At 40.7% G+C, this 13,724-nt stretch overlaps 1 protein-coding gene across 18 annotated transcripts; it reads left to right on the top strand.

The window, feature by feature from the left end:
• The first annotated feature begins 490 nt into the window (after positions 1–490).
• On the top strand, positions 491–8,931 carry LOC127315751 (uncharacterized). Of its 18 annotated transcripts, XR_011745704.1 has the most exons (13): positions 497–579; positions 1,487–1,590; positions 1,994–2,048; positions 2,129–2,226; positions 2,306–2,396; positions 2,631–2,757; positions 2,868–3,625; positions 4,109–4,222; positions 4,732–4,821; positions 7,807–7,839; positions 8,069–8,126; positions 8,236–8,325; positions 8,492–8,931. XR_011745704.1 is itself a non-coding variant. In XM_071820368.1 (6 exons), exons 1-5 carry the CDS (start codon positions 3,572–3,574, stop codon positions 8,294–8,296), a joined length of 396 nt encoding a protein of 131 aa, XP_071676469.1. In that variant the 5' UTR covers positions 3,469–3,571; the 3' UTR covers positions 8,297–8,325; positions 8,492–8,931. The 18 variants fall into 18 exon arrangements, 4 of the variants coding, with proteins under 4 accessions (XP_071676469.1, XP_071676471.1, XP_071676463.1 ...); XR_011745707.1 differs by lacking the exon at positions 7,807–7,839 and having other exon boundaries at positions 8,069–8,120; XR_011745705.1 differs by lacking the exon at positions 7,807–7,839 and having other exon boundaries at positions 8,022–8,126.
• The last annotated feature ends 4,793 nt before the right edge of the window (positions 8,932–13,724 follow it).

Genomic DNA, 13,724 nt, shown 5'->3' with positions numbered 1-13,724 from the left:
CCCGCTTCCTCTATGCCGACCACGAGCCCGGCAGATCTCAGTTGCTGGCTTGTGGGGAAAACACGGGAGGGGGCCGCTCGTCCGCAGAGTCGCCCGTCATCTCCATCTCCCTGAACTCCCCCTTCCAGGGAACTCCACCTCCAACAGCTCGCCCCCGACTCCACAGCGACCGGCAGCAGGGGTGCTCGCCCGAGGAAAGGCCCTCCTGGCTTCTCCCTCCCCCGTCTCTGCTCTCTCTCTCTCTCTCTCTCTCTCTCTCTCTCTCCCCAATCTCACCTCCTACTCTGTCTCTAAGCACCGGTAGGGACGACGCAAAGGTGGCACACAATGGGGTTTTGGCACAAACAAACTGCTATTTGGGGTCAAATCCGTTTGCAAAGCTGGATTTCGGTTAGGAGGGTCATCTACAGTGTTTCCTTAACATCAGGTAGGTCATGTCACAATTGTTACCTATTCATATGACTTCTTCCTGTAGGAGTAGGATGCAATTGAGCAAGCATACATCCCTAAGACGCTTCATTGTTATTTTTGTAGCTAGGGGAAGAGACCATGGGAAGCAAGGGGAAAGTTTGGAAGTTGGTAAGTCATTTACCATAGCTCTCAACCATGGCCTGGTAATAGTCTTCTTGTTATCTTTTTATTTTCCAATGAAAACCTGCGGGGGGCGATAATAGTGGGAAATTGTAAGTGTGTTTTGTTTACAGGTATTGACATGCATATCTTATTTAAACCTTGAGGCTCTAAAGTCCTAATAAGCATATCTTATTTAAACCTTGAGGCTCTAGCATTTCCAAATTTCAACACATGAATTGTCTAGGAAGATTTCGAACTAAGCAGAAATCAAATAATATTTTGATGTATCTCCTTTCATCTAAATAAAGAACATGACATTTCCTTTCTAGCAAATTAAATTGTATCTTGGCATTTCTGTAATTTGTTCAGTCTGTGACTTTTTTGTGTTTCTGTGAAGATTTTCAAGTATCACTTCCAAATTTCAGATCATGAATTGGCTAGGAGGATTTCCAGCTATGCATAACTCAAACAATATTTGTATTATCTCTTTTTGTGGCATTTTCTTCCCAGCAAATAAAATTGCATTTTTACAGTTATGTACTCCTTTCAATTCTGAAAATAATTTTCTCCATCTATGTGTGAATATCTTAAGTCATGTAGTATTACTTACATTTTGTGTTCTCTCTGTTCACCACAACTATCACTTTGCAACCTCCTTCTATTCTGAGATTAGATGGCCCTCTTCCAGACTGCTTTTTTCCTCAAAAAGGGTTAATTCTTTTCTTTGGTTTCTTCCATTTCTTTCCTATTTTAACCTTGCATTTTTGTTTTCTTTTTTTTGTTATCTGTTTACATCTTAATTTTTTGACATTCACGTAAAGCTTGATATTTTTGGAATAGTTAGTGTTTGAGTCTTTCAAAATTGTCTAGATGAGCGCATCTATGTTGGCTTCAATTTCAAACACATGTGCAGGTCGGTCTTCTTTCCTTTTCCTCCTCCCTCGCGAACATGCGAAGTAGGTGGCGCCCGGTTTGAAGCATTGGTGACGGAGCTAGGTGAAGAGCTGTCATTGCCAGGTAATTTTTTCTCTCCTTATTTCTTCATCCTCACTTCTCTACTAGCAACATATTCACTTTTTATGTTTGTTTATCATTCATGGACCTCAAGAACTCGCTGCTGATGGTTGGGAAACAGCGCGAAGGCTGTAGGCAATTTATACAGGACAACTACGAGATTCCGTTGCCAAAAAGGCAACTCCTTTCTTTTTCATGGTAGAATTAGTACTCAGTAATGAGAGTCAAGGGTTTATTTGATTTTCTAAATCTTGAACATTTATGATCTCTTAGTAGTCTGTTGGCGTCTCTGCCCTTGGTTGCTTGCTGCTTGATCTTGGTGACGCCCTAATGCTAAAGGACATCTTGGCATGGAGTTATCTTACATTACTATTTCAAAACCGACCCTGTTTCTTCATCTGTACAGGTGCATGTGGGCAATGGTTACAGGTGCTGGCGCGAGTGTCATATACGCTGGCACGGTAATCTTAACTTTCTTCCAGGTGTTATAGATTGGTTGTAAAAAATAATCAAGATGATAACAGATCAATCTTATTTCCAGGTTGCAGATTTGGGATATGCTCCAGACCTAGGAAATTATGGAGAATACAGTGGGGCTCCCAAAGAGAGGTTTTGCAGTATGCTAGAGTGGTTTTGGATGTAAGAAACTTGGAATCTTACAGCTCACTGTATCCGCATATTCGTTTTCTCGGTTCTGAATCATTTTGATGTTGTGTAGTGTGTCACCGCTGATCCTGATGGCCGAAAGAGAGCTCTTCTCATTGGAAGTAGTATAGCAAACTTCAGTGATGTGGGCTTTAAGAGAGAAGGTAAGCTGGACCAATCGGTTAGATTGTTGCTCAGTTTGGGCAGAAGTCATGGTGTTAATGTCCTAAGAAATAACCGAATTATACTTCTTTCCTACGAATTCTAGAAGATTGTTGCAAATCCTATATTTGAACTACTGAAACTGAATTTCCCTCATTGGTTTTTGTGGGTGCTAATATCAAGTATCAATGCCTAAAGTAACTTTTTAACTCTGATAGTTTGTCTCATCTGTACAGGATTGTTCAAAATCCATGGTGATTTTGCTATGACCCTACCTCCAATTGTATTCCTGATCATGCCTATTTTTCTATCTCCGTGCATTATAATCCGCTAGATTAAACAACTTGTGTATGCTGAGCTGAGGTAAGATTTCTTTGTTCTTTTGTTCACTATATTCTGTAAAATAATTGATATGTGCCAACGATGAATGTTCGGCACTTTCATCCTCTGATTATCTTATCTGACTTTCGCAGCACTTTCTTTTGCTAAGAGGAATTATGCCTGGTTGAGTGGCAGTAATTCGTGCAGATTTTACCACCACCGTATAGCTTAGGGGCGTCACCATGCCTTCACCTGCGGGGACCTGGCTGAAAGCGATGGAGAGGATAATAATTAAGTTTGAAGGCGTTGCCATCTGACCATAAGGCCGTGGGAAAATTGAGCAGTAGGTTAAACCACTTTTTATTTCATTTTGCTTGCAATTTCTGTTCTATCTTGTCGTCTTGAGTAAATGCAGAGGGGTCATTACTTGTCACTCAATCTAGCTCTAACATTGAGTAAATGTTTGAAAGAAGTGATTAATTCAGTACACGGTCATATCTTCTTGGTGGCATTCCAATTGCTGGAATGATACTGTTGTAACAAAAATGGCACATGCTACAAATCGTAAATGCATAGTTCAAACGGATTAGTAGTAAGGTTTTAGTCAGATTCAAGAGTTTCATCAATCGCCAGGTTATGCTGACCAACTTGAAATATTCTTGTTGATTCTTATATGTGCTATTTGGTTCCGGATGCCAGAGAAGCCGCAGGCTATGAATGTATGCTGAAAAACTTGAGATCTTATTGATTGGTTATTGTGTTATTTGGTTTTAGGTGCCGCTAAGGTCGCAGACCTCACAATGGTCATGGAGGTTATGCACGCACTGCTAATGATGAGGCTCATGTGATAGGGTTGATGATGAGGCTGTCGATAACAAGCCACACGCAGCAAAGAGGGCCTTCCCTAGAGGTATTGTGACTGCCCGTGTATTTTTCATAGTTGATCGGTGTAGCAGATCTGAAATTTTGAGATTGGTTGTGAAATCATTGGTGTCAACCTTTTTTCTTGCTATTAATAATTGATAGTGTATGTTTACTCCTATTGCTAAATACTGGACTATGATATCTTTGTGGAAAGAAGATAATGGCAATATATTAAAGCACTGGTTACTACTTGCTTTGATTTTCCTATGTGTACTTTGTATTGCTCAAGAGAGTTGTTTATAATTACAATTGGTTAGAGAAGTTTCAGTGCTTATAGATGGATAGAATATATGTTTACTGACAGGCTATGCTTTCTATTATTTGTGAAGTGATATATAATTGTTAGCTCAATATTCAGTGCTCACAGGAAGTCATCGTTTCATCCGTGGATACAATTCATCATGTATAAATCACTACAATTACACAATTTCTTTTGTCATTTCAATGATTGCCGTACTGCTATTTTCAGTCTGCTGCAATCCATATGTCATTGGGACAGGCTGCTGGAGTGGTGTTCATGACCGCTGGTGCAGCTTGGGGAGAGATGCCCGCATTGATGTACAACAAGTTTCCTGCAGCCAAGGTGAGCTTCTCTCGATCCTTCTCCCCTTATGTATGGTTTCTCTCTCTGTGTTTCCATAAGCTATGGTTGAATGGTTTTGTAGTCACATCTCTGTTCTTGCTTGACTGAAGTATTGATCATCCAAATGGCATATTTTAAGGATATTGATGATGTTGTGGTAGCTTTTTTTAACATCTAAAATAGGCCAATGGAAGCAATAATTTCACAGGTTTAGGGCTGAATTGCTTGTCTCGTTTAATCAACAGTCCATATATTTTTTTTAACAATTGGCTCCTAAAACGACAAGCATTTGTTGATGCAACTATGTAGTGAGTTCCTAAATTTGTCTACCTGTTGCTGATAGGCTTGTTGCCAACTATGAACTATCAAAGGTTATCTGGAATATATGAGAGATCATTTATATGACGCTTTTAATATGGTTATCTTGTATTTAAATTAGTGATAAATCACTGAGTTCATCTTCATCTGACATGTTAGTGCGTGGTTTTGTTCCTTTTTTTTAATCCCAGGTTGTGATTCCTTTTTACTCAGATTAAGATGATAGCAGTATGGGGTGAGATGAGACAGCCTGACGAATATACTGTTTTCATTGGTTGCAGGTGAGCCTCTTTTATAACCATATCTAGTAGCGCGAAGGAGATCCGTTGCCTCTTCTACGAATCTTCCCCAGCCAGTGGCTCCCGGTATAATTATGTAGACTGTAAAACCAACTATTTAAGGTGTCAGGGTAAATTCGTTGTCAACGGTTGTTTAGTATATTGAATGCATTTTTTTGCAGTGTGGTTGTGATGGCATAGCAATCAAATATACAAGGTGTGTATATGCTTGGCTGGGAGGTTCTAGAAGACATGTGCGCTAGCCGATTGTCCGCCGACAAAGCGGGAGGTGTCAGTCTCTCATCCACTGACCAAGCGGCAAGGAGGAGCTCCACCGTGAAGGAGACAGTAGACTGGCAATGCCTCATTGCTACAACAGTGGTATCATTTCGATGCGTTTAACCTTGGTGTCAGGATCATAAGGGAGGCAAGTTCACCTCACAGCCCCCATTCTAGGCCATCAGCATCATTTTTATCCTTAATTTCTTTTGTAAGATCATAATCTTTTGGGTTGCTAGACACTCAATTTTTTTCAGAATTTCAGTCGTTTGTATGACATGAGCTCACGAAAATCTGTGGTTGTAATATGGTTTCACGCTTGACTATTTTAGTGCCCATTGTTGCAGGTTTAATTTTGTGTAGTATTTTTTTCTTTTGCTACAGCTTGGTAATAACTCTATTTTTGTAATTCTTTGTATGGTTGCAGCTCAAATGGTGATTGCAGACCACAAGCCTGTATGGATAATGTGAGGTCAGTTTCATTTCAGAGCTTGCAAATTTCAGAATTTCACAGGATAATTTTTTTCAATATGGTGCATTTCTAAGAAAGAAAGAAAGAATAGACATATTTTAAAATGTGGTACTAACTCTTGAGGAATGTGTACTTGGTTTGATGATATAGCCGAGGTTGCTTAGCTAGAGAGAATACCATCTAAAAAGTGTTTCATGTTTCAGATAAGTTGCCTTGTTGGAAGCCACTAAGCATCTTTGGTACTGCTTAAGGGTAGTTGCATAAGTTCTACATAAGGCTATAGTGCAATTCATCTTTTGTACTGAATGTTTGATAAGTTTTGTGTGTTGTTTTTTGATTTTTTCAAGTATGTCATGTTCATGTGGATGTTTCTTGGTATCCTTTTGCTAGGTATTATTCCTGAGAGAGAGAGAGAGAGAGAGGACTGGGAGGCATTAGCGATATTATGATGTTATCTCTGTTTTAATGTTGCTTCCTAGATGAAAGTAACTACCAAGGTGTTTGATTATTTTTTATGATGCTAATATGGTGGGATGGTTAAGGGTAATTGGTAAATACATTCAATTATGTGTATAGATTTGTCTTCACGTTTGTGTTTGTGGCCCAAAAAATTGTCTTTCATACACATAACTGAATGTCGTGACCATTGTTCGTATGTGTGTGTTTCAGATGGGGTTATGGTAGTAACAAAATCTATCTCATAAGCTTTGCATTTCTTATAATTTCTTCCATACACCACTTTTTCTTCCGATATATGGTATTAGTTACGGTAAGGAATACATATTACCATGTTTGCTCCAGCAGCTTATTCTATCTTCTGATAGCGCTCAATAGCTAGCTGTTCTGCAAGATTTGATTGTTCAGATTTCGTCAAAAAGTTCAGTAAATAAAAATAAACTGATTTTCTTTCCTGGCAATTTCTTCCAAGAATCGCTCATTCTTTAATTAGCAGATAGTAAGTTTTCAGAGCAACACTTCAAGTTGAGGTCCCCACTCGATTTAGCTTCAGCATGATTGAGACTGTAATATACTTATAGCTTTACTGTAGTTTGAGAAGCTATTTGAAATGTGATCCTCATGATCGCTGAAGCATGTAGTTTCCTTCATGATAAGGACATGGTTAAAATAGTCAAAATGGCAATGGATTGTGAGTATATAGTTGTGTTATCTACTTTTTCCTAGATTATAGCCTGCTGTGTCTTGTGCATGTTTCTACCATGCTGCATTAGGATTTTGCCGAATTATCTTGCCCAGATATGGTCATATCAGTTTTGCTGCACCATGGTTTGTTAGCTGAGCCAACCTTGGCCGTATTTTTTTTCTCACAGTTAAATGTGTGTATTTATTCTCAACTTAAATCAAATAGGACCAGTTTATATTTCTGTTTCATCTTATATTATGTAGTTCCGAACTTTACATGAAGAAAAGGATTAAGTCGTGACATATGGGATGTTCCAATTTATCCGGAAAACCTTCTCATAATTAAGTATTGCTTGCAAAAGGGAAAACTGATAAAAAATGCTTAAAAAATGCTACAAAACTTTGTCTATAAGCTTAAAATTTATGGACAGTTCTGCAGTGTATTTAGCATAAGAAAAAGAGATAGTTATCAAGCATTTAATATAGAGAATACGGCTAATCAGGCAAGGTAACCATACTGTTGCATACTCTCTTGGCTGGAAAGCATTGAAAATATTAATAGAACTATTACAATTACGAGCACTCATTTCAAATTTTTGGTCAGTATAGACAATACGGCCCGCATGATATCTTTGGGTTGTGGTAGGTTTTCTTGGCGAATTCTTTAGCTTAACTGTTGTGTGATCGTTATAATTTTCAAGAGCAACTGTATCACGTATTCCATATGCCGTTCTGAGCCCTCTTTTCTGTTTGACTATTTACTTCTAACTAATTGATATATTTGATTTGTATCTTCTACTAGGAAATGCAGTTCTGTAGTTTTTGCATTTAAGACCCAGCATATCACTTACATGTGTAGTTATGTCATCCCGATTCCCCATTTTCTTTGCTTAATATATATGTTCAGATCATGCTCCAGTCTGTGTTACAAAAATATGTATGACTGTTACATGCTAGATCAATATGGTCTGGCCGTAGCGAGGTATCATAGTTGTTTTATCGCCCTTTCTCGATCCTCCATTTCTGGATGCACCATTTTGAAGTGCCCTGAGATATTGTGATGCCTTCACAATCTAAGAATGATATTTTTTTTGTAGTTAAAGCGGAAACACAGCAGAGTAGATAATGAGGTAGCTGAATGAAAAATAACAGGCTTGGTGTTAACTATAGTATTTGTGAATTTAGATTGGCATATATAGCTAAATCTACTTTTTGCCCGTCATTCTATTTTAATAGCATTTGTCCATGCTTTTACATTTTGCTTTGTATCACTATGATCTTTTTTGAGACTGACATATGTTTCTTTGAATAGAGTCAAGGTTGTGTCTGCTTTCTTATGTTACTATTGTGAAAATGTAGGCATGAGTTTGCCATACTTGATAAGGAAGAGAATATATGAAGCTAGGCCAAAGTTAGGGTGAACACTTCTATTTCTCTTGTTGAACTTTCTTGGCTTATTTGGTTCTTCCCGATGTGTCGCCTAGGTTGAAAAAATTCCTTATCGTGCACTCATTCTTATGTCTTAGGACCGACACTGCTGCTAGCTCGTGTGGAACGGGCAACAAACCAAACCAGAAGTTGGTCTGATGTATCTGCAAATGGTGTATGTGTATAAGGTAGAACCTACTTACTTTGTGTATACACTTTTATGATCTTTGATACTGCTATCTTGAAATAGTTCTGTTTCTATGTCGTTCCTTTTTTTTCACGGGACTCTTTTGCTTCCGAGTACCAGTACACTATAATGGTTCTTTGTTATTTGTTCTTTTCTCTGTTTACCAGGTCATGTTCTGTACAGCCATATCTTCATGACGGGCTCGGCTGCAGGGGCTAGGTGAGAGCTCATCAGTATATGTTAGTAATGCTCACTACCTCGGCGTCCACTGGTACTTGGTGTGACTTCCATACATCATCAAGCTAGCGAGATGGGCTCACCGCCTTGACAGCATCAAGCTAATGTGATGCCCTTATTATTTGCCTATATGCTTCCGCTGGATGTGTCTTCTATGCTGCGGCATTGACCTGCTGTGGTAGCTATGTAGATAGGGCTATGTAAAAGTTATTTTGTGTAAGTGCAGTACATCCTCTGGCTGATTGGGAGGCTTGTAAGATAATCCTTCATCCAGACCCTATGTTGAGAATACGGGCTTAGCTTTATATGCTCTTTAACTACTCCTATGCATGACACGAACTGTTGCCCAGGAAGAATTTTTGTTGATACACTTTCCGTCTGTTTCTCCTTCGCAGTCGTGATATTGCTTATTTTGTCTTCTGTGGTAATTGTGATAAATCATGCTGTCTTGGCCTTACATTTTGGACAGCAGTGGCTGCTGCTCCAATTTGTTGTTAGAACTTAATTAGCACCTCTAGGGTGCACAATTAAGTGGAATATATAGTAGTTTTCAGTGTCCTGAAGAGGTATGAGATACACTTCCATGGTTTTTTCGCCATCGAAACTATAACCCGTAAGGTAAAGTGATTATCATATGCATGTCATCCCAGTAACCACTCAAGCTCATTAATCCACACCATGCATATAATATTGTAAGAGATCTTGCATGGCCTTCACAACATTTTGGTGCCCTGTGAGTGTGAGTCTCACTGTACGTTACATTCCAATTATGTGTTGGTTGGTCAGTTGAACCGATCCGGTGTAACTACTACCAGTTCAAAATTGCTGTTAGAAAAATACAGTTTCTACAGAAATTGCTGATCCATGAAATGGCCTAATTAAAAAACGTTCAGAACTATTTATTTAACATGTCTTCCACAGGTCATGACATATGACAACCTAATTACACGATTTTTCTAAACATAGATAAAAACTACAGCTAATAGGGAATATTGAACATCAATTCATCCTATCTTACCACACTTACAAGGAACGTCATCCTGTTTAAAAAAAACAAGAAACATCATAGTTTTACTCTGAAGCAAGTATGAAAGTTGCTGGTTTTTGAGCGATAATTCGGAGATTAATTAATGATACATTATTGATAAGGACAAATTGTGTCACCTGCGTTTCTATAAACATTGGATAACTCTTAGCATATCTTTCACATGTCAACAACTTTTAATATGATTTCAGTATTTGCGCAAAATGGCTCTTGGGAACCATTTGAATTCAGCATATCTTTCACATGTCAACCACTGTATTATTGGTGTTTTTCTTTCATATATAGTATACTCCTACATCAAAGGTGGTGTTGAAAAAAAGATGGCAATCCTAATTTACCGAGGAAAATTAGGCGTTTTCTAGGGTGTCATTTAAGAAGCATCAACATCCCTATGAATAAAACTTATGGCTTAAAAGGTGTCACGCTTTAGCCATTTGCACCAGTGTAATCCCACAATTAACACACCATCTAGGTGTTGCGCGGGCAGTACCTTGGCCGACAACAACCTGTACATTTTAATATGCAAAGCAATTACCTTACTTTAATCCCGCTCCACCAATTAATTCTTGGTTAGATCCCGCTCCACCAATTAATTCTTGGTTCTATCCCAGCAAATCTGCAGCGAGGGCGCGGCTTGTCTTGGCACTGCAGCTTCCTAGAGCGGCAGGCGCCTATGCAGCGTAGAGGCACGCGGTGAGTGTTAGGCGCCACCAACGACAATCAAGCTGGGCAGAGGACTAATGAGAGATGATTGGGTCGCGTGGTTGAGACACGATAGAACGAGGGATTGGGACCGGTGGAGTCAGTCCAAGGTGGTCGGGGAGAGAAATTGGCGGGCATAGCCGCAACACATTGGAGAATTGGGTGGGGGACAAGACGAGACCACTGGAGAAGAAAGGGGAAGGTCATTGACCGGTACACCGTCTACAGACAATTGTGTGACGTGTTTATTCCTTTTAATTTTCAGATAAGAGACAAAACATGTAGACTCTTAGCAATTAGCTTATTTAAACCACAGTAAAGTGTGTGTAAAATTTTAGACGATAGCATGTGGATAGTATCCCGACTCTTTGGTCTTGATAAAATATTTAAGTCTTAGTTTTATTTTTGAAGTCTTTGCTTCAGTTGAATGTGCGTGCATTGGTACGGCCTTTATTATTTATGTTGATTTATTTTTAGGGTTTTCAAACAACATCATGTGTTTTCTTAGTTTTTTTTTTGAAATGTTGAGACTACCTTTTTTATATTTTGACCAAGATTAATGAGTTAGTCTTTTAATTTGGTCATATAGAACATGTATAGAAAAAGAAACACAACTTATTTGATTGTGTATAACCCATTTTCATTTTTTATTTCACTTTCTTTCCTCAAAATTATAGCAACCGCAGACCATGGAAAACAAAACTTTTGGCTTAAGTATTGACGGTTGCGCCAAGTGACTTATTAGTTGGAAACAAAATAAAATATATTGTTGCGGATAAGTACATATGTCAAACAATCGTAATGCTGAACGACTATTGAGATAAGGCCCGTGCTTCAGCAGTTCTACGTGCCCCGCGACGAGTGCTTCAACCACGTCAAGAAGGCCGACTTCACCTCCTACCTCAAGGAGGCCGTCGAGGCGGCGGCAGCAGCAGCTGTGGCAGGGGCAGGGCATGCGGCGGCGGGCCGAGCGCGAGGTGCGGCAGGAGTTCCTGTTGTGGCTGCCTGCCGCGGCAGACAAACTGCCTGAATTCCTGCCGTGGCAGCCCGCCGCGGCAGAGAAAACGCCGAATTCTCTGCCGCGGTAGAGGACCCGGCTGGGCGAGGCGGGGGCGCTCGAGGCCGGGGCGGGCGCACTTCGGCCGGTGCTAGGGTGCACAGGGCCGGTGCAAGAGCTCGCGTTGGCGGCACGGGCGGCGTGCCGAAGAGGTTGTCGAGTCCGCGCGATGCAGGAGGCGCAAGCGCGGATGACGAAGCTGCATGCTGAACAGGAAAAACCTTCTCATCGAAGACAACATGTCGCGAGACGAGTATTCTTCCAGTGACAGGATTAAAGCAGCGGTAACTCCGATGGTTAGAGGGATACCCAAGAAAGACACATTCCATGGAACGAGCACTAAGCTTATGTGGAGCGGTGGACGCGATTTTAGGATAACAAAGACAACCGAAGACACAATGATCAATGTATGAGGGAGGACGACCGTGGAGGCATGTGTACGGAACCTGGGACTTTATGGTTGTACTAGGACAACGATTAAGCAGGTATGTGGCAGTAGCCAGAGCGTCGGCCCAGAGAGGAGCTGGAATGTGAGCCTGGAACATAATGGTGTGCATAGTATCATTAATGGTACGAATGGCACGCTCGGCTTTACCGTTCTGCTGGGAAGTGCATGGGCATAATAGTCGCAGGGCGGTGCCGTGGGTGGTGAGGAGATTATCAACAGTCTTGTTAAGCAACTCGGAACCGTTATCTGTCTAGAGGGAGTGAATAGTGACACCAAACTGCGTGCGCGTAAGCGAATTTTTTTTCCGAGAGTACGTGGGCAACTTATTAGTTGGGCAACTTGTTAAAGCGGCGTCTTCCTAGAAATTATTTCAAACTTATTAAAACGCCGTGCATAGGTACACTTAAACATTGCGATGAGAGACAAATGTGCAAGTAACGAAATAAGAAATCGCAGCCACTTTCCAGTGATGGCAACTGCATTGCCCAAAGGAAAGTGGAAGAGACACCGAGAGCATTACCCAAATGAGAGTACAAGGGCCGTCGAGGGCGTTTCCTCCAACGAAACACGCTGAATACTACTATAGCTCACCATGGGACGGCCATCGAAAGAGCTACACGCTCCCGAGCCTCCAGTATTGAAATAAACCAACGGTTACGATGAGCAACGCGGTAACACGCCCCGTCGGATACTATTGTACTCGATGCAAGAGCTCTGCTCCAACCCTCGGTATAAAAAAATAAGCCAAACCATATGGTTAGCCTCCGCCATTTGCGCGATAGCGCAACGGGTATTATTTGAAAGTTATTAAAACGCCGTGCATAGGTACACTTAAACATTGCGATGAAAGACAAATGTGCAAGTGATGAAATAAGAAATCGCAGCCACTTAACCATAATATTCCCGTGATAGCAAGTGGATTACGCAAAGGAAGTGGAAGAGATATCGAGAGCATTACCCACTTGAAAGTACAAGGGTCGTCGAGCAATGTGATAACACGCACGTCGGATACTATTATACTCGATGGAAGAGCTCTGCTCCAACCTTCGGTACTAAAATAAGCGAAACCCTATGGTTAGCCTCCGTCATTGCGCGATAGCGCAACGGGTCATCTAGTATATTAAAACCCTCACGAGTCATGACAAAGCTCATAACGAAAGAGAGCCATGTGAGCCTCTCATTTCAGCAGGAGCTCCTTCCTCACAACCGCCCTGTGGTTAGATAATTACACAGCCCGAAAAAGTACATCAGCGTGAGAATATAAACACATAAAATCTAAAATAAAATTAATGCAAGTTCAAATGAATCGTGGACTTGATTTGTCTTTGAAAACCATGTGGTGTGATGGGTCCAGAACAAAAACAGCGCAAATTGGTAAAAAAAAAAAAAACTGTGCTTCCAAAATCAGGTGGCGATTTTTTTTTTCGTGGCGAGTTATACCAATAATGGTTCAGTGCGAAGACCTAACTTTTAAAATACTTTTTTAACACACTCTTTGATTTTTTGTTATGTATTGATGTGCAAATGACGAGTCGATAGTTCCATACATGATGTTCAACGACAACACAAAAATATCATGCATAGATGGGAAATGTCATTGTCACATGATTGCCTCTAGATGATTTTTTTCAACACCCCCTGTGTGCTTCCAGTCACTACAGAACCACCTTCGAATATCACAACTACGAGTGGGGCAGAATACCATGGCCATCTTAAGACCAGGCCTTCATGTTGCCCGCCCGTCGGCACCGTTGAACCAGCACCGCCCCCTATTCCTGATGTCTTGTCACACCATCCGATATTGCTGTATCCAAGACTTCCACCAAGCCACACCGCCCATAAGATAAAATGTGCCACGCGCAGACCGCCACTGAGACGCCGAGCCATAGCTGGTGAGCCATCCCCTCCAGC

The sequence above is a fragment of the Lolium perenne genome, chromosome 1 (assembly GCF_019359855.2).
Source record: "Lolium perenne isolate Kyuss_39 chromosome 1, Kyuss_2.0, whole genome shotgun sequence".
Lineage (NCBI taxonomy): Eukaryota > Viridiplantae > Streptophyta > Magnoliopsida > Poales > Poaceae > Lolium > Lolium perenne.
The sequence above is the reverse complement of the archived record's forward strand: the minus strand, read 5'-3'. Positions and strand labels throughout refer to the sequence as shown.